This window comes from Calidris pugnax, unplaced genomic scaffold (genome assembly GCF_001431845.1).
Source record: "Calidris pugnax isolate Ruff unplaced genomic scaffold, ASM143184v1 scaffold70, whole genome shotgun sequence".
NCBI classification, from domain to species: domain Eukaryota; kingdom Metazoa; phylum Chordata; class Aves; order Charadriiformes; family Scolopacidae; genus Calidris; species Calidris pugnax.
The window spans coordinates 6,058,195-6,083,478 of record NW_015090862.1 but is presented as its reverse complement, the minus strand read 5'-3'; the positions used below and the strand labels follow the sequence as shown (position 1 = coordinate 6,083,478).

Sequence of the window (25,284 nt, the reverse complement as noted above, 5' to 3'; positions counted from 1 at the left end):
AATGGTGTGTTCAACCACAGATATTTGAAACGAAGCAGGGGATTACCCTGATGGGCTTTTCTGAATTAAAGTCCATAAAACTTCCGCTGTGAGTAGAGAGGTACTATGTACTTATTTTTGGTTAAAGGTGTAAAATATACCTTGGAATAAAAATTACAAAACTATAGCATACAGCTTAGGACAAGTTATCAGCCCTATTACTTAGGATTTAGACATACTTAATGATCAATAGCAAATTCAATATTTGTAATTACATGGAACTTGTGTTTTGTTCAATAATATAGGTCTAATGTTTACATAAACCTATTCATTTTAACTTGCAGACTGTGCCCTTCAAAGAAATAGTCCATTTTTCAGTTTTACATTCTGCTACTTCAGCTTCCCTTGAAGAATGCACAGAAAAAATTCAATGACCTTAGCTTCCAAAGGAACAATGACACGAACTTGTCTACCTATTAAAACAGCTTACTGAAGTTCTTCTGCAGCGTTTTGGATGTAAAATTATTCCATCAAAATAACAGATGTTACATAAGTAAAGCACCAACTATTAGTCATTGTGCATCCCTAAAGGGAATAAACACTCACAACTACTGATATCACCATCAATCCAGATGGCAAATTGTAAAATACTTTCTGCCCTTTCTAACCCCTAAGTCCTACAACTGCTCTTGTTAAAACTCTACACCATTAAAATTTGTACTCTAATCTGTAAAAAGTTTAAGTTATGGCCATACGTGCATGGTCAAAATTAATTCCATTTCTGTTCAATCACCCAATATTATCAGTTTTCAGTAAGAAAAAAGCTTCTGTTCCAGAAAGACAAATCATTAATGCATAAGACTAAGTGCTATGGGCTGTGATTAAAAAACAATTAAGGAAGTGAGTTCAAATACCTTATGTTATTTTTAAGAACTTTCAGACAACTGAAGCACTTAAATGTTGTATGAGTCTTCTGTTCCTGTTGTACCTGCTGGCTGTCACCTTCATGTTTCCCATAGTAAAAGTCGTTAACTAACATAATCAATTTTCCTTTCTCAGATTCAGCAGTCTTGCTTGTTGTGCTCGAACATTCTGTTTGGGCCACTCCTGGGAAAAAGTTATCTACCATATCTGGACAGCAATACTGGATGGAAAGGGGGAGACAGACAGAGACAAAGGTATCAGTCTCTTACCAAACTGCGTCAATGAAAACAGCATTTTAAAAACTGAAGCCACTCGCTAACTACAGTTAGATCCAAAGCTCAGCTCTGTGACACACTGACTTCGTTCATATTCACATATGGATTTTGAACAGTAACTGATCTTCCAGTAGTGTTTAGGTAATAAACCACTATATATTACAAAAACTGAAAAGGAGTTATTTGCATAGGTTCATGTAAGAGAAATTTAAGCTTGAAATCAGAATACCAGTGTTGCCTTACTCATTAGAAAGATGTCTACTTCATTTAAATTTAATAATGAGAATGAGAAAAGCAGCTTTTATGCAAGTACTTTCCTGACAAGCATAAGTTTACTGAGAACTTAATGGAAAGTTATGTTTTATTTCTTTGGGGAAGACATATGTTGAAACCTGCAGAAGTTCTTTCCAGCCTAACTGAAAAAATCAGAAATTCTAAGTCACACAACATACATTGTCTAAGCTTCTTTGTGTTGAACTGTACATAATGAATGCTTAACGCAATAGCTATAATATGAAACTTAACGCTTAAAAAGTATGAAGTACTTCATACAGAAGAAGCTATGAAGTTTCCAACCGTGAACAAAATTAGCATGTTTCATAGGACAGATCTTTCTCCTGCTGAATACAGGTTCTTATTGTGCAGGACTACTTTCTGCAAGCCTACTAGCAGGGAGTTCATTTCCTACTGTGGAACTGTAACTCGCTTCTACAGTGGCTATATTTATACCATATAGTATGGTATAATATCACTATATTTATACCATATAGTTTAACTAAAAATTTAATAATACTATATAGACCCATTCTTCAATGGTTCTTTCATTGGGTGCTGTACTCAGTGCAAAAGCAATTCTCTACAAATGATTAGAGAAAGATAAACCCCTTGCTTTTCCCTCCACTGTTATGTATGTTTCCTAATTATGTTTTGTAGCTGAAGGGCAAAGTAGCTACCATTTAGGGTATCTTAAGCCCAGTAAATCAGAATCGTCTGCGGTAACAGCAACGCAGAGCCTCACAGATTTCTATTACACAGCAGTTTCTACTCCTTTTTGCATGAGTTATTCACATTGTATATGGAGTGCAAAGCTGTTTCTCTGCCCCCTGGAATGGAATACATATGCCTGAGAATTGCATAAATCATAATAAATATTTTCCAGGAAACAATCACAAATATTTCATAAGCAGACCAAGTGATGCTTAGTTCCTGGAAGCTTTGTTTCTCACAGTGTTTAGGTATGAACTACAAATTAAGTTTTTCCCTTCAGTTTAAGAACTCTTTTAGCTATCAAATAATACATAAAAAAAAGGTACGTTTCCATTGTCATCTTTGTCTTAGTACTGATCTAACACAGGTGTGGGCCAACAGGCTGCCTGTTATCATAGGCACTCACCTTCATCAAATTCACCTGAATCTGGCCAGTGGTTCAATAAGTCACAGCCATGGTAGAGAGAAATCACACAAAGCCAGCAAATATGTCTCAATTAATTAGAAAAACAAGGCAAGATTTAGAGCTCCCCTACTCCATTCTTCCTCTCCATGACTGCAAGACATTGAATGCTTGGGCTCTGGTTGATTGTAGCCAGAAGCCAGACTATCTTCATATCAAAACATGGCACTCTTTCATAACCAAAGAGAAGCGCATGTAAGTTTGTTATGTTTACCGGCCCCAAAATATTTTACCTTCATATGATTTTTCAGAGGATCCATAAGATTGAAATGAATATTGCACTTTGGACAAGCTCGTGGAAAAGGTCCTCCATTTTTAATGGTGCTTGATGCAGCATTTGTATCTGTAAAATTTAAAATATGTTAAGATTCAGATTTCACAAGCAGAATACATGATTTATTATTATTTATTCTAAAAAAATATGCTATTTTAAATGAAAACTATTACAATTGATGTAGTTGTAGTGACTACAAGCAAGGTCTTACAACCATCTTTTAACCACCGTTCCTTTTTTCCTAACTAAGTTTGAGTTTGTTCTGCTTGATATAGACCTTTAACAACTTTTATAAAATCTTAGCAGTAAATAAGTTAAAAACGGAAGAGGGTGAAGACAGCATAATAGAGACAAAGCATTAATTCTGTCCACCACCACCTCCCTAACCCCACAGATAGGACAGATTATTTTATGCTTTTGTTTTAAGAACTTTAGTTCTCAAATGAACATGTAAAACTTGTTTTATGCCATGACTCAATCATCACCATAACAGGGTTCACATAACTGGTTTTGGAAAGGAATTTCACCAACTGGTTCTCAATGACGAGAATATTTCTCTCTGGACAGCTGATGGAACCTAGGCCTATTCAGATGCATCATTCCTGTTGAGCAAAGGTGTCTTTGGAGAACCTGGAGAATAAATCCTCTAAATAATTACTCCCAGCAGTGAAAAGAAACAATATTTCTTTTAAGAACTTAAGATGATTAATGCCTTTTGAGCAAAACCAAAAATCTTTGCATTAGCTTGAACTTTAATGAATAAATCCAGGCTTCCAGTTTTCTCCATACTGCCAAAAAACACCAGAGGGAGAGCTACTTTCCCAGATGAAGTTCTCTTGCATTCTCAAGTCATTCACAAACCTGGAAGACTCCATGCTAAGTATGTACTTTAAAAGAACAGGTTAAACACGGGAAGAGTTTTAAGTAACATCTCAACTGTAGAGTCAACTGCACCCTGCCAGGGCCAGGAAAAAATGTAATAAAAATAAACAGACAAGTATCTCTACCTTAAAACAAAGAAATGAGTAAGTATATGTGTGAAGAGATGACCATGCAACAGTTACACACTTTTTCAGAAAAACAGTCTTGCATAGTCCATGAGGTAGACATGGATCAAACAGTGTTTTTCCTTGAAGATAACAGCATTGTTAAGAATCATAATTAAACAGAAAGTCCTTCATGTGAGTGGATGGCCATGCAAGAGATACACTGCAAAACAGTGCTGCAAGTCTTCACTATTAGGGTTTATAAAACTTTTTGACACATCACAGCAACTGCAAGCTGATCTGCAAGAAAACAGGTTTAGCAGCAAGATCTGGTGTTCTGCGGTGCTTCAGTGCTGGATTCTGTGACAGATTAGAAATCACTATGCTAGCATTGGCATGGCTTAGAGACAAACTCATAAAAATAAGGTTCTCAGTGAATATGATATACTCCCTTGTTACTGCATTTAGTAAGATCCTCCAATTATCTTTTCTATATTATAGGCTGCAGCACAATATATTTTACCCAAGAGAGGGCGGAAGAAATTTTTTTGCTGCAATATTCCATGTTACAGCCACTTCCTTCTGGTTGCTGAGGAAGGGTCTGATAGCAAACCAGCTGCAAACAAGACATGCAAAAAACCAAATATGAAATTATTCCAAACAACAGAATCACACTGTAGGTAGCTCCTCATTTTAACATTACAGGAGAAAGTAATGTGGTTGGAAATATCTCAACATCAAGAATAAATCCTCGTCTATTGCAATCAGCTGGAAAGCACCTTGAAGCTTAGGAGGAAAATACACCTAATTATTAATACACTGCAGCAAGATTACCTCTTTTCCTGTAAGGAGGGAAAGGTCTTTCAAATATCATCCTCTCCTTGAAACTTAGATCCCCCCTCCTCCTTTCCCACTACTGCTTAAAACTGGAAAGGTATATAAATCCTTGCATAGGAAGGTTTTTCTTATTTGAAGGCATAAGAACAGAGTTTACTTATTTACAGTGCCTTAATAGCATTAATAATAGTGACCAACTGAAACATGACAAGAGTGCCAGCTTTTTCCATGAAACAGGTGCATGGGTTCCAGCTAGACCATTTAATCTACCCTACCTTTTGAAGACACATTTTGTGATGATGTTACTCTTAGAGAGTTAACTGTAGCTGAAACAGCTTGAATTGTTTCGAGCACCAACCTCACTAGGCTTGGCCTTTTTTGGAGTTACACTGTTGCCTTCAGAAGTAGCAGGACACTTAGATACAAACCCCCCCTCTCATTAATCTACAGTGGTTTAAATTAAAGAACGTCAAGGTTTTTGCCATATTATATTACACATTACCAATGCCTGTACTTTGGCAGATAGACAACTCTACGTAAAACAGTTAAGATCTCCCTAAATAATAAGTCATACGGAAGTTAAGGAAACAATATTCAACTCAGACTGAATATTTAAGGCCAGTGAAGAAGGAAAAGGTAAATACAAAGAGATACAGTCACATCCCTGAAATCCAATAAGTTATACTATGACCACCTGAATTTATATGTCCCACTTTCTGCATCTTGACCCACACTAATCTGAGACAAGGCGAGTTCACCGTAATAAAGTTCAGCTAAGCAGCTGCTGTCTGCAATGCCCGCTATTTGGAACAACCTCTGCCCTTCCGATGAAAAATCTCTCTCCTTTTTTTCTGGTGCTATGCTAATGCTGGTTTAGTTTTCTATTTAACTCTGTAAAATATTTGAGACTTCAGACTGTATGCAAAATGAAAAGAGTGTTGTAACTTCTAATGATCAATCACAGCACACCTATTTGCTCTTTTCTGAAAGAGCAGCTGATTCACTTACTGCTTGCAGTGTTTCTTCAAAAAAAGAATATCACTAAAAAAATAACTAAGACATTGAGAGGTTTTGTGCCTGATTAACATAGCCATCAATATTTGACTCCATCTTGTTGTGAAACCCATGTCTTTGTCACTGTAAGATTACCCTTGATGATGTAATCTCAATACAGACATCAGTCCTCAAGAGGACCTGACAGAGTACAGCTACATACCAACAAGCCTGAAGTGCCAGCACAGGCCTTGTAAATCTCTCACAATCACAGACTGCAAAGAGCCTCAGACTACATTACACTATGAGAAGGACCGGGCTTCAGTAGCAAACACCATGATCTGAACTAAGGACGTGCCTTTGTATATCCTTCTCCCAATGGCCTAGCTTCTCCAGTGACTTCTTTGGGTGTGATAAAAAACTGAAATAGCACCTAGAAAAGTCTTCTCAATTGGCAGAGATAATTTGTATCACACAAAATTTTTCAAACTTCTTCTCAGAAAAAAACCAAACAACCTCCTCCCACCCCTAAATTGTGTTTACTCAGTGATACCCATCTACACATAGCAAACAGCCTGGAGAGTCTCCCCATTCAATCCACAGAAGCAAAGAATCCCAGCAGGGAATGCCAATACTTAAGCATCTTGGAGAATTTACCACATTATGCTTCATATACAGGAAAACATAATTCACTTGTTACATACATATTTAATCACTCTAACATTCTCCTTTGTAATACACCTTACCTTCCTTCTTACATAAATGAACATATTAAGCTCAAGTATCTCACTCTATGCAATGTTTGCCTAAGGTAATTAACACATTCACAAAATAAACTGGTTATTCATCAGGTACTACTACTTCCTGGGGTTTTTTAATTTATTTATACTTGCACTATTAGGTATATGGGCTCATTACATTGACATATGTGTCTTGATTGGCAAAGGCTTCCAAACAGCTAGTATGATGTTAGTAAATCAGACTGATTCCTCTTTTCATCAAAGTGTCTCTCTCAACTGGCATGAGGACACAAGGATTCCTTGGATCATTCATGTTCCCAACTCGTTTGTCCAATCCTCTCTCTCTCTCCCCCCAGCAGATCACACAGCCTACACTGTCAGGGACCCCAGGTACTCCAGAGAGCAAAGAAAAGCAGTAGCCAAACAATTCTTGTTTGTTTTTCAAGGCTGCTCAGGAGTCTATTACCTTTACTTCATGCTATTAGTGAATACTTCTGTAAATATTTTGTAGCCATTACAAAACAGTTGGCTATAGTCATACACACAGTATTACTGTGTACCGTATCTAAAATGATCGCAAGAAGGAGCAAAGTACACTGGATGCAGTATCACCTTACCCATGGCTTTCTAAACACACAACACTACTGCAAAATCCTTAACATTGTTATGTGCATCTGTGCTTGCTGGGCCTGATTTTATGAATGATGGCAAAAGACAATAGAAACAGTAACCAAGAATAAAAGCATTAAATGTACTGTGGTAACAGTCAGATCAAATTAACAGAATAGGGACATCAAAACCAAATTATTTCAGGCCTCAAATACATTGTCCCTCACCAACATCTCCCATTAATCTAGTGGTATGAAATCACATATACAGTCCAGTCAACTCCTAAATACCACAGAATGGTTCTTTAGTGGTTATGGCATTTTCTTGTTCCTCCAAGTGGGTAAAGTTCATGGAAGAATGATCCCAAGATATTCTCAGAAAGCAAACTATGGTTTTACATACATCCCCAGTGTCCATCCAACCTGCAGCTAGGAGTTATCACTGCTGTGTAACTTAACACCATCACCTATTTGGCAGCCTAACAAAATGGTTCCTTAGTGTCCCTTCGCAGCTTGTCATTTCCCTGCTTATACCTCAGAAATAAATATTTATGCTATATTGAGCATAGATATGCTCTTATGTACATATATATAAAACCATGCGTAAGTATGACTTTAATGCTCCATATACAGAAGTTAAATTGTCCTGCAGAGTATCACAGGCCAGCTCCCAAATGGATTCTTCTGTTAAATACCATGTTCCAAAATGTCTTGTGCCCAGAGCACTGCACATGACTTAGAGGAAGCACAGCACCAACACCAGCAAGTAGGTATCGGCACTTACGAACAACATGAACATAAGAACATTGTGTGACCTCACCATGCAAGCAAAAATAGGCAGACGGTTTCTTTTTGAGAAGTAGAATGTATCTTAAAGTTGCTTTCTGTGTCATAAAGATACTCGTGTTTCAATAAACAACTATATACCTTTTAATTTCTAAATCCTATTCCCATTTTACAGAAATAATCATAGACTAAGTATGCTATATTTAAGACACTTTGAATTACAATCTTGATGCTTTTAAGTATTTAATCTTTCTGGAAAAGAAACTAATAAAAGTTGTTTTCAGATAGGCAAGCAGGTCTCCAAATTATATAAAAAACCCCACCAAAAACCAACACAAATCCACAAATAATTAAACTTTAATACTTGTTCTTTGGAGAACAAGGGCTGGAATACTTAACCATTTGCAAGAAATAAAACCTTCGCTTACTTTAGAAAAAGCTATTTAACCCAGTAAGATAAGAATGAAATCACAGGATAGTTGGACACATGCAAGGAAATACAGTACCAACCCTTCATTGATAAGTTTCTGGAGTGAGTACCTAATTTAGAGATGCAAAATCATCACATCAAGCAGAATTAACTAGCAATTGCTCTGTCCTACATAACTTGTTAGTATGACCAGTTAGGCCATATCTGTTACCTCATGGAAGAATCAGAAGTGATTGCCATCTGCAACTTATAAACTGAATTACAGGATTCTGGTCAGTTATTACAGAAGTGCAATCCTTCACAAAAGAGAAGGGAAGTCCCAAGTTACAGCCTGTGTAAGACTGAATACACTGCATGCCACAAATCTACTTCCATCTGCTGTGACACAAAAAAGGTGTTTTTTTGTTTGTTTTTCAGTAGGTTAAATAGTTTTACTAAAACACAATTTAGCTAGTTTCAAGAAAGAAAAAAAAAAAAGGAAAAAAGTTGTCGAACTACATATTCTTTCTCTTCCTCCCCTTTTCAGACAGGATCCTTTTGATCCCATCTACTCCTATATATAGCAGTCAGGAAACCAAGATCATCACCAGAGGGAACCCACTCGGCAGACTCAGGCAGTCCTGGCAGGGCTCACAGCCTCACTCTTGCTGACAGCCATCCCTAGCCGTGCTAGGGAGAGAGTGCTGATAGACTGAAAACGAGCCTTTATTGGTCAAAAAATTTACGGTGGATCTTGCAATAATTTTTCCATCTAAATGAGCATTACAAGAAGACAGCAGTTGATTTTATGGTCAGTCTAATGTACTGAAAAGCAAAGTCTGACAACACAAGGCTCCAAAGTTTATTTCATTAAACATTATACAGTGTTATGTACAGGGGGAAGAAAAAAGTAGCTATACTATGTTCTAGAAAGTCTATTTAAAGTTATAACCCAAAGATCTGCACTACAGTTAAATGACATTAGGCTGTTTGTTTCTCTTATCAACTACTACAGTTATACCCACCTGTTACATTCACTGCTGGCCCAGTCTGGTACTGTGGAACTCCCGAGTTCTGTCTCACACCAAACAGTATACCAGATGTATTATCTGGTGCAGCTGGTGGAGAATCCATAATATAATCCTAGTAAGATATTTTCAAGAGGGAAAAGAAATTTGAGGTTTAACATTTTTCTTTTTTTTTTACTTACAGGCTTCAAAGGGTTTATTTCAAAAACAAATGATTGCTTAAAAGTAGTCCTGAGTACTCAGCTGTAACTCAAGTTCATTACAATCTCCCCAAAATACTTTTGACATTTTGATAAGTTTTCAACTCTTATCAGTGGTTGTTAATTTATCCATAGCTGTGTGTCAGAGTAAGTTCATTTTATGAAGTATTACTAAACCTGTTTGAATAGCTAATCATAAGTGCTTTTGTTCAAAAGTCTGATGATGTTTCAAATTATACTTTACTTGTTTTTAAAAAATTAATAATTTCTTCAACCTAAACTCAGGCATTTGTCTGTTACTCTTGCATAACAGGTAGCTACATTTTAAAAGATCAGAAAACAGAACTCAAAAGTAGCACAAACCTCCAGCAAGGAGAAGCTTCTCAAAGCAAGATGATAATACATAAATCAAATTCTACTATGTGGTCAAGCTTTAATGAAAAGAAAAGTGTATCTATAGCATGTTGACTGGGAATGACACTGAAATTGATGATATCACTAAGGGTTTTTTTTTTCTTTTATGTAATTTAATAAGGACCTCTAGAAATAATATAATCAAACTCTCTTTACAAAGCAGAGCTAACCTAAAAGTTGGTTCATGTTTCTTAGCACCGTGTTACATTAGATATCTTCTTAACCTTCAGTTTAAAAGGTTACTACACATAACCTAACACATTAAATAGTCCATAGCCAAATTTCTTGGCTCCAACACTGAAAACTGTTAAAACTAAACAACTTCACTGATCCCTCAACAGGTAAAATTCAGAAGGAAAAGGAATGGGAAATTTAATTCTCTTCACAAATATTCAAGGTTTAGGGGGTAAGGTAGGAGAAACACTTTCCAAGACTCATCAACACTGCTCACATCTTATTAGGCCATTCATCCTAACACAAAAAATCAGGAACATGAAATATTTTCAAATATAGCAATAAGGATTTAAGAAAAACCTTATAATAGCGTTAGCTTTAATTTCAAAATTAAGGTATGAACATCAAAACATGGGCACTTGATCTTTCTACCCTGAAATAATTCAATTGTTACACTTCATCAACCTGTACTGTGAAACAAAAAGCCTGACAAGAGGAGCTCCATTTCCCTAAAAATAAAAATTCTTTACTGTGAGGGTGGTGAGACATTGGTTGCCCAGAGAAATAGTGGATTCCCCATCCCTGGAAGTGTTCGAGGCCAGGCTGGATGGGGCTTTCAGCAACCTGGTGTAGTGGGAGGTGTCTGGGCCCATGGCAGGGGGGTTGGAACTCAATGGTCTTTAAGGTCCCTTCCAACCCAAACCATTCTATGATAATGAAGAGCCACAATGGTTTCAGACTAGCCATAGGCAAAGCAACTTAGCCTGCAAACCCCACATTAAGCACAACTGATGCTCAGGTGGTAAGCCTCTGGAAGGCTCTTAGTATGAAGGGCTATGCACACGACCTACACATAAAATATGACCCATACAATCGCTGCACACAAAAACTGCTTGTCTTAACTGCTCTGTGGTTTGTTTGGTTTTAAGTGCTGCTAACATGTTTACTTTTTTCAAAATAATTGCCTGGGTATTTCAATGGCATATGTGCATCTCTCTAGTATATACTAAACACATCTGGTGAGTAAGAAAGTAAAAAGCATGAAAATTCAAAGTCTCATAATTTTCAAAATGTCCTTTTCTGTTTACAGCTATTTCTTTCATGCAATTTGGCTCTGCCTTTTTCCATACAGAAAAAAAAAAACCAACTAGAGTCTTCCCATGCTTTAGAAAGCAAAACATTTTTAAGAAAAAAAAAAAAAGCCAAACAATCCCAGCTTTACCACATCAATGAAAAAACCCCATCAAATTAACATGAACAGGTGCTTTCACATGCAGAAATGCAAAACCCAACACCTTTATAAATTAAATTCCTAAGGCTCAAATGAAAGAAAAGAAAATAAAATCCACCACCATTTTAGTTTTCCAAGAGACTAGCAAAAATATCAGTTTCATAGGATACTATGCATCCTAGGTTTCCTAACTATGGAAACCAACATAATTGGTAACCAAATTCACACAGAGGAATTGCAAGGCATAACTGGACCTTTGCTATCCCAAAATTAACCAGGAACAACGGGAACCTAAATTACACTCAGACGAAGGGAAGTGCTTATTAAGCAGGGGACAGACATGGACAGAATTGTCTGGGGCTTACTGGAGAGCATTCCGAGTGCTGAATTACAGAACACCTTCACCACTAAGAAATTTTTCATAAAGAGGAGGATAGCCCCATGCTATCGTATACAACAGCAGTAGCTGTGACTGAATTAGAATTGCTGTAAACAGTACAACTGAAGCCAAATTCAACTCAAGTTTTGGAACTGCATTAACATAGTGCAGTAACAAGAACACAAAAACTTTTAAAGGAAGTCAGTGAATAGAGCCTGTGACTGGAAAAGGGTATTTCAGTGATAAAACTGGTATACCAAACATTGACAAAAGGTAAGTTACAGACCTACATGTTACAAAATTGAGGAAATGTGTGTTTCAACACAGTTGATGATCAAAAGCCATCAGTTCCCACAGAAAATACTTTGACATCCTGAGATTAAAAAATATTGGACCATATTAAGAATGCAAAGGCACTCTGAAGGATGTTCAGATAAAGAAGGGTCCTGCCACAGCGTCTAGCACCTCACAGTCACCTTCACATTACAATATTTTAATTTCAAATGTAAGTTTCAACATCTGGAAGCTGAAGATCCAAATGTCAAACACTTCCCAAAAAAATTATTTGAAGCCCTTGCCACTTAGGAATAATTAAGTTAGGAAGAAACAGAAAATGTGTGAACAAAAATGTCACAGAAAGCCCAAGGCAGAAAATCATCAATATAAAACAGTGGCCTCAAGTGGAATAAAGGCTAGATAAGGGGAGGGGGGAAAATTCCATAAACCCTAAGGAGCTCTTGAATGAAGACAACTCAAACCAAGGACGTGAACCAAAATACAGGCAGGATACATATGACACCAAGAACAGCAGAACTTTGCCCAAGAAGCTGAACTATAGTACCTCAGCAAAAGAAAGCACACCAAACAAGCCTCTTTCCCCATAAAAAGTGTAACAGAATCAAGTGGCAGGTGCAATACAAAAATCAAGAAAACAAATTATTCTAGATAAGGCTAAAATTTGAAATGCAATTCTGAACTTTAAAGAGTTAAGTTGAAGAGATGGAAGATTCACTTCCAGCATGTCTTAAAGCAAGGAAAAAAACCCAGAAAAAACTTTCTAAAGGTACTCAAGAATTTCTTAACATCCAAACGATAGGATGTTACCTTTTTTTAGATTATCCTAAATGTAAGAGCCACCAAAAGCTGTGATCAAAATGTCAATGCTGTAAAAAAAAAAACATATAATATAAGATGATTTCAACAGTGGAATATCTATGCATTGGATATCCCAGAAAAGGATGCATTACTTTCTAAAGCACATCAGTCTAACTTGGAATAGAGATAGTTGACTTTATACATGGTTAGAGATCCTTTTCCATGCTGTGTATCTTTAAAGTCATGTTTCAGGCTGCAACTTCTTCAAATAGGTGTTTCTCTACGCTGCCAGGGAAGAATAACAAACTGCAGATTTTGGCAAAATAAGACTATAGAACTTAACTAAAGTCTCACCTGTGACACCCCTGTTGAAAGTAAACTTGATGAACAAACTGTCACAAAAAGAAGTGCTGTGTGCATAGTGTCTTTAAAGGAAATCACTGTCTTGAGGAATTATGTCTGGCTTACATACACCTTTTGGAGAAGTTCAGCTTTCCTAGGTCTGTTTACTCTAAGGCTTTCTAAAAAAAACAAGGTAGAGGCAGCTTTGCCTCTACATTAGATAGAGCCTCTAATAGAACAAAATCACAAGCTTATACAGGTGAGGGAAGTAAAGGAGGGGGCTTCCTTTTGCAGCTAAGATTCTGCAAGTACTCCTTTGAAGGATTTAGTAAAGCATACTATGTCATAAGTAAACATTTATTGGTTTGTGGGTGGGTGTGATGTGGTGGGGTGTTGTGTTTTTTGTTTTGTTGTTGGTGTGTTTGGGGTTGGTTTTTGTTTTGTTTGTTTTTAAGGTTGGACTCAATGATCTCAGGTCTCTTCCAACCGTGGTGATTCTGTTATTTATAAAAATAAAATTCACAGATTTGAAATATGTGTACGCATTATGTGAAGTAGCAGACATTTCTGTATTAAACTGTCCTGCTTGATAAAGATAGATTTAAGAGGACTCCAGAGGCAATACAGATATTATACCAATATCTAGACTTTTGATTATATAATTTTTTAGGCCTTTTAGATACAGCGACTCATTTAGCTAACCTGCTTCACCAGGCATGCCTACAATTTCTCTCTGCAAACTATCGCTCAACTGCTGAAGACTCAAAATTGGAAAGTATGCATTCCTTCCTAATGAATCTGCCAGGGATTCAGCTACCCACTGGATATGCAATGATTCCATTGCATTGTTTTTCTTAGGATATAATCAATCATTGGCCATGATTTAGCCACAAGTCTTGAGAAGAACATCTAATTATCACACTAACTACATTCATTCAGACTGACACCCCTGCTTAGCAAATGCAGAATACATTAAGTTGCATGATTTTTATTTACACAAAAAAACTGACAGCTGGGACAACTGCAGGTGTGTATATTTGCACGGATGATGGAGATGGTGCCTACTGTCAGACTTCATTTTACCTTACAGTAGTAGCTAATATTATAGGCAGAACACATTGTCTAAACAGTTCCAGCTAAAATTATTTTCAATAAAGGTATCACATCATAGTTTATCTCATACAACAATGAAATTTTAATCTTCATTCTTTCTATCTCACAAACGTCCAACAGCTAAGGCAATAAAAACAGCATCTAACTTGACTCCCTAAAGTTATCATTCTGAGGTTCTGTGGCAATCCAGGAAGATCTATAACATGTGATCTCTGTGCATAATTCCCTTGTGCTTTTCAAACAAAACAAGTATGCTGCTGAATTGTTTCATCTACTAACCCTGCAACTTTTGGTTCCTTAAGTCCTCCTTATGATACTACTGTTTCACTACAACTGACACGTGAACCAAAAAGCAAAGACACCTAGGGAGCTACACCTACAGCATTCTCTAAAGAAGCAAAAATCTCAAGAGGCACTGTAAAAATCAGGTGGGAAAACCACAAAGTTACTTTAAACACCAAATGCAAGCTATTTAAAACTAAAATTAATTTAACTATACAGAGGATCCATCTCTGAGCACAGAAATCTGCAATATTTAGAGAATGAGAAATTTCCATCATTTCTCCACACAACCTAAACAAAATAATCTAAGCAGTACTAATTTTTTTTATGCCTAAAATTTTCATAATTCCACTGTTACTAAAGCTATCACCTTTGAAGTCTTGCAAATCAATATTTTCAAATATATATTTTAATTCAGCAGTGCAAGGTTATAGTCCTAGAATCTCCAGTTTACATAATGCCTATAATGAATGTCTATAATCTAGTCCAGGTCTTCAAATTACTAGATTGAGTCAGTATGCTCCTCATTAATTTATTCAAAAGCAATTCCACCTGAATATTTTACAGTTTAAGGGAATAAAAATTTACCTGATTGAGTATTACCGGCTGTGCTGTTACAGTAGTCATTGGCCTGGATACAGGTTGAGCCACTACAGGAACTGTGATACTTCTTGATACTGGCTGTGTCGTCACTGGAATGCTAACAGGCTGTGATATTCCAGAACCTGATCCGGACATCTGCTGTGTTGATAAACATCCAGAAACTGGTCTCTGCAGCGTTTGTGAAGTTCCTGAAACATTCACTGGTACAGACAATGGCTGAGCACTAGTTGTAGGTCTGGATACAGACTGAAAGACTGACGAAACAGGCATGGCACTGGGGCTGGAGGCAGGTGTCGCATAATGGTGACTGTCAGGCTTGAATGTAGCAACTGTACCTGTTACAAAGGATTCCAAAGTTATCTTTATATAATATTGCAGTCAGATGTTTCATAAGTGTTGTGGATTTTTTGATTTTAATTACCATATTAGGACAATAAAGTACCTCTACTGGGTGCACCATTCTGTATCGCCCTTCGTGATGAGCTGAGGTTGACTCTGTTCAATATATCTGTCAAAAGTTACATTTATCTTAATTGAAGTTAAATTAGTAGCTTAATTGCTTTTCAAATCAAAAGTAGCATTCATATCCACTAATTAAGCCAATTAGGATTTGACTTATAGATTAGAATATTATGTCTAAAATAAATGTGTGGCAAAACAAAGCATCATTTGTACAAATATAAGATATGCTCTTCTACTTCTCTTAGGTTAAGCTAGTTACCTCAGAATCTCAGTTTTTATTTTCTTGGAGATAAATTAACATACAAATAACAGTGCAAACAAACAAAAAGAACATTTCATAAATATTTAGCTTTGCTGATTATAATGCATTTATTCACTTCTGTTTCTCATATACATAGTATATTCCCCAAATGCTAGAACCGCTCTACACTAGGGGAAGCTTTTTCTCTAAACGAGTAACTACACAATTTGTTTCTGTATCACAGGAAGATACAGCACTTACAAACTTGTTTTCAGACTTCATGATTTCCATTTTCCAATGTGAAAGAAAAATCAACAGACCAGCAATCAACAGGGTTGTCTTGGAAATGCATTACAAGAGAACTGATTTTCTTACATATTCTTTGTGGTAGCCTATGACCAGTGTTCCAGCTCATTAGAAACACATGGAATTTCTTAGATTAGATGTTTACTCCCTAACTAATGCCACCAATATTCCCCAACGTTTTATGTCTTGATCTGGAGTTTCTGATCATTCCAGAATGTTACAAATACATTCATCAAGTGAAAATATTTTTCTACTGCCAGATTCTCAATTCCATTAGTGTTGCTGTGAAGTTTCTTGCTCTGACATGTGAAAATATGCATATGAAATTAGATAGATCCTTCAATATCTAACCAACAACATTTAATGTACCTTCTCAAACCAGGCTCAAATTACATCAGGATCTCAAACAACAGATCTCAGAGTATCTAACACATTGTGTTTAACAACCTTAAGGCTGTTTGCACCAGCAATGGCTCATTAGTATACACTACTCAGGTTGACAAATAAATCTAAAAGCAGTAGAGCTCAGAAGATCACAGCTTTCAACCTGTCACCTGCATTTAGATCATACTAATAAAAAAGCAGCTGCAACCAACAGATCCAAACAGGTTTGCATTTTTTAACATATGATGAAATTTCATTCTGTAATAGTAATACTATTTTTACTTCAACACAAAACTAACTATGAGCAAGGATTTCGCTGAACACATACTTTGTGTCTGTTAATAAATCTATACCTTACATTTGAATTCCAGAGTGAAATGAAACTAAAGCCCTCATCTACCTACAAGAAAAAAAGCTATTCTAAAGTTATGCCTCAGAAAGCATATTAAGCTTCAGACAGTCTGATGTGCACACAATTCACATCCTAAAATACAAAGGTAGATTTTACCATTTTTAAAAAGAATATTTCAGGAAGCCAATGATTTGAAATTATAAACTAAATTTACATGACTCAACTGATGCTTCATTGACCTGATGTGCCCTTTCCCCACTCCTATCAAAGCATTATTTATCCTGTTTAGGTAAAACAGCACTGAAGTATAAGAAAGCTAACATGCAGCACAATATTTTAAAGTAACAACAAATTACAGGCTTGTATCATTATTAAAAAGGAAGCAAGAAAAATGAATAGTAACTGTAGGAAAAATGAGCAGTTGCGGGAAATGGTAAAGGCTACAAAGTGTGAATTACTTTTCATCTCAATCAAAGTGATCCTCCAGTACCTCAGAAGAGACACTTTGTTATACATGACACTCGTCCAGCAAGTCAAAGTTGGGTTTTTAACTATTTCTTTCAAGCTTTCTACACCAGTCTGTATAAAAACTAATTGATGCATTGTCATGAAAAGGTTAAAAAAAATTGCTATGTATTGTAGAAAATATACCTTCCAGAAAAATTAATAACTACACGTGAGTCTCCATTTGTCATCTAATTTTTCACCTGATCAGACAGCAATTTTCTCAGGTAAAAACCAAGCAGCAGTGATAAGCAAAGTTGAGTCCACTGTGTCTTACCTATCACCAATAACAAACTGAAGCCTGACTACTGCCAGGCAGTGCTACTTACAAACCAGAGAACAACTGAGGTCATTCTTCCATAGCTGTTTTTGATAGCGAAGTAGAAGATTACAAAGAGAAAAGTAGAGGAAAGGGAAGGAAAAGAGATAAAGTAAAAAGTTATACCATAAGTGATTTTACTGGTGTCAGGACTGAGTAAGGACATTGCTAGAGTAAGATACATACATTGTAAGTCTCTGTCTCTTACCGAAGTTCTTGAAGTTGCAGAATCATATCAAAGTTAGAGGTTTTACCTGAAATATTTCCATCCTTTATGACTACAAAAAAAATCTTGAGCCTAGAACAACTGCAAAAAAACTTGGCTTATTTTTTGTTCCAACATATGCCTGTGGTGCCTTAATAGTTGTTCTATCCCATGACCTACTGCAAATGACCAGCAGCAATCCAGAGATCTCTTGACTTTCCAGAAAACAACAAGGCTATTTTTCAGTCCTTCTGGAAGTTTGTAACTGCACAAAAATTTTAGAGCAATTTTAAGATATTCTTCAAATTTTCAAGAGAACCTTAAATATTTTTAAATATTCCAAAAAATTAACCCTAAAGAGTATTTCTTTACTATCTAAAACATAATTTTCCACTTTTTAAAGCTAGTGTAAGGAACATTAGACTTACTACCCCAGCGAGTAACTCAGTAAAATGGAATTCAGATAGAAGATGAAACTATTGTGAACTAAAGTGACTGAACAGCTAATAATAGCTCCAAAGTCCATGCACCAAAGTGTGACAGCCTTATTTCACATTTTGTATTGAGATTCTTCACTACAAACTATAAGTCTTCAGAAAATGATCATGGAAATCTTGGGTACAAGCACAGCAGAGATGAGAAAGAAACTGAAAGCAGTAAACCTCACCAGACAGTCTCATGTATTCAACAGCTAGAGGAATCTTAGGTCAAACCTCTTAACAATTGATTACAAAATGCCTGCATACAGAAATCAAGAAGTTTCATTACTAAAATCAATTTAAGTAACAAAAATATTCTCCTTTACTTACCTGCCACAGCCCAAGCACAGGACAAACATGGAATCCTGACAGCTGCTGTCATCACAACCACCTAACCTCACTCCCTGCACTACCTGCATTAGGAGAAAACTACAGAACTTGATGAAAAAACTCTATATTTTACAGGGGATTAATGAGTATATTAATAAAAATCTCTTACTTAACAAAGAGGCTTCTACTATTTTCACATTAACCACTTTTCCTGATTGTGCTTAAGACAGTTACCTTAGTTTTGTCAGAATGATGTCCACCAACACATGCAATGTGGGGTGGAGAAAAAAGAGGGACTGTAACATGAAAACTTAAATTCATGCACATTACTTTAGTAGGGAAACACTTCAAGTATCTAACTAAATATCAACTACATTAAGAGCAATTGCATGCACAGTTTCAGCGTATTTGATTTTTAACCATATTGTAAATGCTAAAACCTTCAAACATCCTTGTTTTGACTTGAGACTTAAGGTCAGAGCTATGCATAACCTTGGTTTTAGGACAGAATTTAAGAATTCCCATTTTCAGTGTGACAGCAAACTACAGAACAGCTTTAAGATGTAGAATTTCTTAGGCCTTACTGTGAAAAATTCTATATTTTCAAAGTAAGTTTAAAATATTACTCCTTGAAATACCTGTTTTAAATTATGGAAAAGATTATCTTACATGTACTAGCTGGCTTCGAGCTTGAGATTTCCCCAACAAAGATGGGCTCATCATCATCATCATCTTCCTCCACTTCTTTCACTCTCTTTTGCCACGGTTCTAACTCTTCTTCTTCACATTCCATAAATAATTCTGCCATCTTGAGACTAGACAGTAAAAAACAAAACACACATGCCAAAACATTCAGTACTTTCACGAAACAAATATTTCACTGGTCAGTAAAGATTACTGCACTTCATGATAATTCCCATAGAACAGTCTTCCCACCCCATTCTCCCACCAGGTTGAACCTGATCTGATATAGAAGATCTTCAAAGATTGACACCACATCACCTTTCTGATAATTATTTGAATTTTCATCTTTGCTATCAAACATGAGAAAAAACTGAAGATATCCTCCACATAATTTAAAGTATTTTTGTATAATCCACTAGTAACTACCAGAGGAATCCTCTGACACCACAGTGAAAGGTATCTAAAAAAACCACTCCTCTTCCAGGTAAGTTATTCAAAAGAAATGCGAAGACTCTACTATGAAGCGTGTAATATACCTGGCACAACTGAGTTACAGCAACACTAATTACAGCTTTACTTTCTACACTTCTAAAAAACTCAAACCAAACCAAACAAAACCGCACCCAAACCCACAACCCCACAAATTTTGTAAGATTTTTCCAGGCCTTCCCATATAGCCATGTTTTCTTTAAAACCCAACAAAACCAAAACCAGAATTCCCCAAAACCTCCTCAACAAGAAACAATCCACCCACAAAACCCCCTCAAACAAAAAACCCACAACAACAAAACCCCCAAACTAACCCACACAACATTGCATAGTGTTTTCATAATCAATTAAGACTTGATAAAAATTTTGCATAGGCCTCATTAGACTGAGTCCCTTGCACTTGGAAACTTGCTCTTGCAGTAAGGAAAAAACATAATGTATGAAAAGAGTAATGAAAATATGTAGCTTTTGGAATTAACCAAATTATGATCAGCATTTCTAATCACAACTAGTGTTATTCATTTTTTTAAAAAATGAAGATGGCTAATGAAGTTTTCCTCTTTCTTTTCATATCTTCTAACATAATCTTGAAAGTATTTCCAAACAATACAGGAAATAAGAAACTTTTCTATTCCTTTACCCATGCTACCAATAATCTAATTTGTAGTAAGACCAGTAATTTCATAAAAACCACAGGGCTGCCTCAGCAATAACCAGTGTTTTCTTTGCCTAAGACACAGAGCTTCATAAAATTCAATGACTTTTTTTTCAGTAAAACAGAGGGGAAGCAATATAGTTTTGCATGAGGAACCAAGTAGTGACTCCAGCCAATACAGGAATTCCTTGAAATAAATGAGCAGTTAAGTATATGAAATTCAATTAATCATTGGACTGCTTGGACAAAAAAGCAAAGAATATCCAAGCAACAGTTGCTTTCATGAAGGCCGCAATCAATATAAGAAAATTTAATGTCTTATTAACCAGGCCACTGCCAACAAAAAAACATTACCAATGCTTCTCTCATTCTTGTGCTGACGCAACACTTACCTGACAAAGCAAACTTGTTAAGGAAGTTTGGTTTCCCACTATTATACAGAGATAGTTCTCTGACAGTTTAATCCCTAGATTTAATATCCAGAGCATCAGACCAGCACCACTGTATAGGATTATGTTATTAAGCCTATCAAACCTTATCTACAAGGCGACAAAATCAAGATTTCATTCATAGTCATAAACTGCTATTTCCTAAACTAAATGATTTATCTTGTAAGATGAAGAGGGTGTTTATTCAACGCATTTTTCTGTACAATTTATCATTATTTTCTCCATTCCAAAAATATTTCAAAAGCAATATATATATTAAACATTGAGCCACATTTCTTTATTGAAAGTATAGTTACACAAAACTAAGAATACTCATTATCTATCAGCAGTGTTTGAAATGGAAGCCTTCAGCACAGGCATGGTGACAAACTGCCTAATATTTAACAGAATCATAGAATCATATAGGGTTGGAAGGGACCTCTAGAGATCATCTAGTCCAACCCCCCCGCCAGAGCGGGTCTACCTAGAGCAGGTTGCACAGGAACTTGTCCAGGCGGGTTTTGAATGTTTCCAAAGAAGGAGACTGCACCACCTCTCTGGGCAGCTTGTTCCAGTGCTCTACCACTCTCACAGTAAAGAAGTTCCTTTTCACGTTTAGGTGGAACTTCTTATACTCAAGTTTGTGTCCATTTCCTCTTGTCCTGTCACTGGGCACCACTAAGAAAAGACCAGCCCCGTCCTCCTGGTACCCTCCCTTTAAGTATTTGTAAGCATCGATTAGATTCCCCCCTAGGTCTTCCCTTCTCAAGACTAAAAAGACCCAAGTCCCTCAGCCTCTCCTCGTAGGAGAGATGCTCCAGGCCCTTAATCACCTTTGTGGCCCTTTGCTGTACCCTCTCCAGCAGTTCCCTGTCCTTCTTGAACTGTGGGGCCCAGAGCTGGACACAGTGCTCCAGATGGGGTCTCACCAGGGCAGAGTAGAGGGGCAGGATAACCTCCCTTGACCTGCTGGTTACACTCTTCTTGATGCACCCGAGGATGCCATTTGCCTTCTCCATCAGCCATGGCATCAGCCACCCCTCCTAGTTTTGTGTCATCAGCAAATTTGCTGAGTGTACATCCCTTTGTCCAGGTCATTGATGAATGTATTGAATAATAAGACAAGACAATTTCAGAATAGGAGTAATGAGCTGCTAGATTTGGTGATGGACTGTGGAAATAATTAGTCGGTAATAGCTTATCACAGGGGAGCAGACAGAATTGTGTCCCTGCTTTCATTTAAAGTGCCTAAGAATGGGGCTGCTGCTGTTACATTCAAAGTCTTGGCGATACAGTAGCAAAGCTTTACTCCTTCCTTCCTCCCTCTATCAGCTTAGGGTGCTGAAGTTAAACATGATGCTAGGAAAGAAGAGAATATGACATGAAATGAAAGAGAATGGATCCTGACTCTCCTCTGTGGAAGGCTGTTCTTTAGAATGCCTTTTCTTTACTAACGCATAAGCAAAGTTTATTAGACTCCAAGGCAAAGTGGAAGACTATTTTCAGAGACTTTTTACATGGAACTGACAACATAAACACGAGGGTTTGGTTTTTTTTAATTAAAAAAAAGGGTTTATTTGACCTCAGGGAAAGAAGTTATCAATGCCAATGAGAGCACATGTAATTTATATTGAAACCACAAAATAGACACAAGCAATCTATATGTTAGCAGAATTCTCACAAGATACATGCAAAAATCTCAGCTACACTATAATACAGCTGGTTTTGTGTTTGGGTTTTTTTTATATAGTTTAAAGTAATTTGATAACATAGGCATGGACTTTTAGAAAGTTACACCAACTGGTGGCATCTCTTATGGATGTTTCATTTTATGAATCAGGATGTAAATATTAAGGTATTCTCAAAAGGTGACTCCAAATGTGTAACAGCTTTTAAAAGACAAGTATCAAGATTATTTCAGATCTTTTAATCTATTTTTATTTCAATGCTATGATTTGAAGTCAAGCTTTCACTGACTTTCTTCCTAGAAACAAAGTCAGTCTAATGAGTTCCCACCCTGCTTTTGCACTGTTCCCTCAGTTGTGCTAGTACAACTTTTCATGGGACTACAACACGAACCAGTGCAGGTTAAAAATAGCCTGGCCCACTAACAGTTTTACCCCTACAACAGAGAGGTAAAAAAATTGGTTGCCTGAGCAATCAAAGTTGCAGTATGGGGGAAAGGATTTGATTATAGGTGGTGTGCAGGACCTGCTCAAGTGGTCTTCATTGCCAAGGGAAACATCTAGATCCATTTTTAGAGTACAACTAGCTTCCAAGTCTTCAGCTTCTTTAACTACATTAACGCAGAAAATGCATTCCAGGAATCCTGCTAGTGCTTGCTCTCAAAGCCAAAAGCAACAGTGAGCCCTTCCCCAACTCTCCCAAAATATTTCCCTGTGGAGATGCAGATGCCAGTAAAAGAAAGGTAAACTTATTTACAAAAGACCTTGTTGTCCTCATTTTAAAATATGTATCAACATATATACACATTCATATACACATCTCTTTAAAGGTAGTCCATACATTTGAAAGGTCCAAAACTCCAATGAAATGCTCTATGTACATAAAGAAAACGTTTAAATCATTGCTCTAGGATAAAAAGTGCCAGAATTCTGAACAAGTTATTTAAAACATTTAAAAAATATCATTAGACTATATCAAGATATCGCTTTAAAAGGCAACTGCTCCACAAAAGCTAAGGCTAGTCATGAAAGTTCATTAGGCAGGCACTGATAATCAACAATCTGCAAAGACAGAAGTCCATGAAACACTGTAATAGTTACTAGACAAGCAATGAACTAAAAACCTGATACAAGACAGAAAAAAATAGTCCAACTGAAGAGCAACGAGCTTCTGATGAAACAAGCGTTTTAAAAGCACTAGATTGGACATGGCAATTACATTTAAAGATACCTAACTTTATTAAAGGCCAGTTGTATTTATAATCTGCTTTTTTTTACTGTTAGGATATAAAGGCACTCATAAACAGAAGTGATACAAACATTAGTAAATGTAACAAGAATGTAACAGTGAAAACAGCAGAAAGCGATCTGCAGAGGCACCTTAAAGATACATGGAAATCAATACTATAGAAAATCATGGCAAATGCAGCCGCAATAAGATTTAGAGTTACTGAAAACCCATTTACTACTTTAGATGCAATTCACCTGTTCCACTCTTAAGGTAAAGTGAGTTTTCCAAAACTCATTACTTCTTTGGATTGGCTTAAAAAACGGAACCAAATCACCAATATGAAATCACTTACAGAGTGAGGACATCTACATTAACCAGAAAGTTTGTCATCTTACCATAATGGTATTATCAGTGAACTATTCAAATTTTTCCCCTCCAGTTTAACAGCTGCACTTCAAGTGAACAGGAAAGTTCTATTATTTACAACACAGACCATAGGGAAAGCACCCATGTTATATTTTTCAGACAACTTCCCATACAGGCACATAACTAGTTGTAGAAGAGTGTGCAAACCACAGCTTTTTCAGGACTGTGCGCAACTGTGCTGCGTTTGTTTCAGCAGCGAAGAACGGATGACCGCGCTGAAACTGAACCTCAAAGTTTTAAAAAGGCCGAAGTAGACACCAGCTTCCCTCAAAACCAAGCTGCACCAGCCAACGCTGCCCTCTCCGCCGTGAGACGGTACAAGCTCCGCCTCGGGCGGGCCGACGCTGCCTTCGCGGGCCGCTGAGGAGCTCACACCCCCGGGCAGCCCCACCGCCCCGCCTCCCCAGCGCCGGGTGACCGCAAGGACTCGGCTCCGGCTGCAGGTTCGCCTTTGGACGAGGCCCACATACCACAGCCGCGCCGGGAGGGGAGGAGGCCCGGCAGCATCCGCTGCCAATGGCCGGAGGGCCCTGGCCACGACCGGCCCACGGACGGCAGAGGAAGGGCGGAGCGAGCCCTGTCCGGGACGCCCCTATGGGCAGAACGCCCCGGTTCCCAGCGGGGCCCCGCGGGCGGCCCGAGGGAGCCCTCACGGCGCGGGGTCCCCGCTCCACAGACGCGGCGGGGGGAGGAGAGGGGGCAAGGCCGCGCTCCGACCTAAGATGGCGTCGGTCTCACAGGCGACAATCCCCCCGCGGCCCACCCGCCGCTGAGCGGCGGCTCCCTCCTCCCAGGGAGGCGGCAGGGAGGGCCGAGGGGAAGAAGCGGGCTGCCTTACCGTGCTGCGCGTCCGGTGAGGCGGCGGTAGCGGGCAGGCCGCCCCGCTCCCTTCCTCCTGGGCTGGCGCGGGGTGGGGGGGGATGGGAGGCAGCCGCGCTGGCGGAGGCGCCTCACATCGCCGGACCGCGGCGCCCCACCTCAG

General features: G+C 37.6%; 1 protein-coding gene across 5 annotated transcripts in view; it reads right to left on the bottom strand.

The window, feature by feature from the left end:
- The window catches only part of ZNF280D (zinc finger protein 280D), a 53,403-nt gene extending 28,127 nt beyond the window's left edge, over positions 1-25,276 (bottom strand). For 4 of the 5 annotated variants that reach the window (XR_001412343.1, XM_014944593.1, XM_014944592.1 and 1 more), the window contains exons 1-7: positions 25,141-25,276; positions 19,374-19,519; positions 15,565-15,630; positions 15,108-15,457; positions 9,287-9,404; positions 2,862-2,971; positions 894-1,123 (exon numbers count right to left, since the gene is read on the bottom strand). Coding sequence is in view for 4 of the 5 variants with exons in the window: in XM_014944593.1 (XP_014800079.1) it covers positions 894-1,123; positions 2,862-2,971; positions 9,287-9,404; positions 15,108-15,457; positions 15,565-15,630; positions 19,374-19,512 (1,013 nt within the window). In the remaining variant the exon portion in view is untranslated. The remainder of the gene's footprint in view (positions 1-893; positions 1,124-2,861; positions 2,972-9,286; positions 9,405-15,107; positions 15,458-15,564; positions 15,631-19,373; positions 19,520-25,140) is intronic. The other variant, XM_014944595.1, reaches the window with a different exon arrangement.
- Positions 25,277-25,284: the final 8 nt, after the last annotated feature.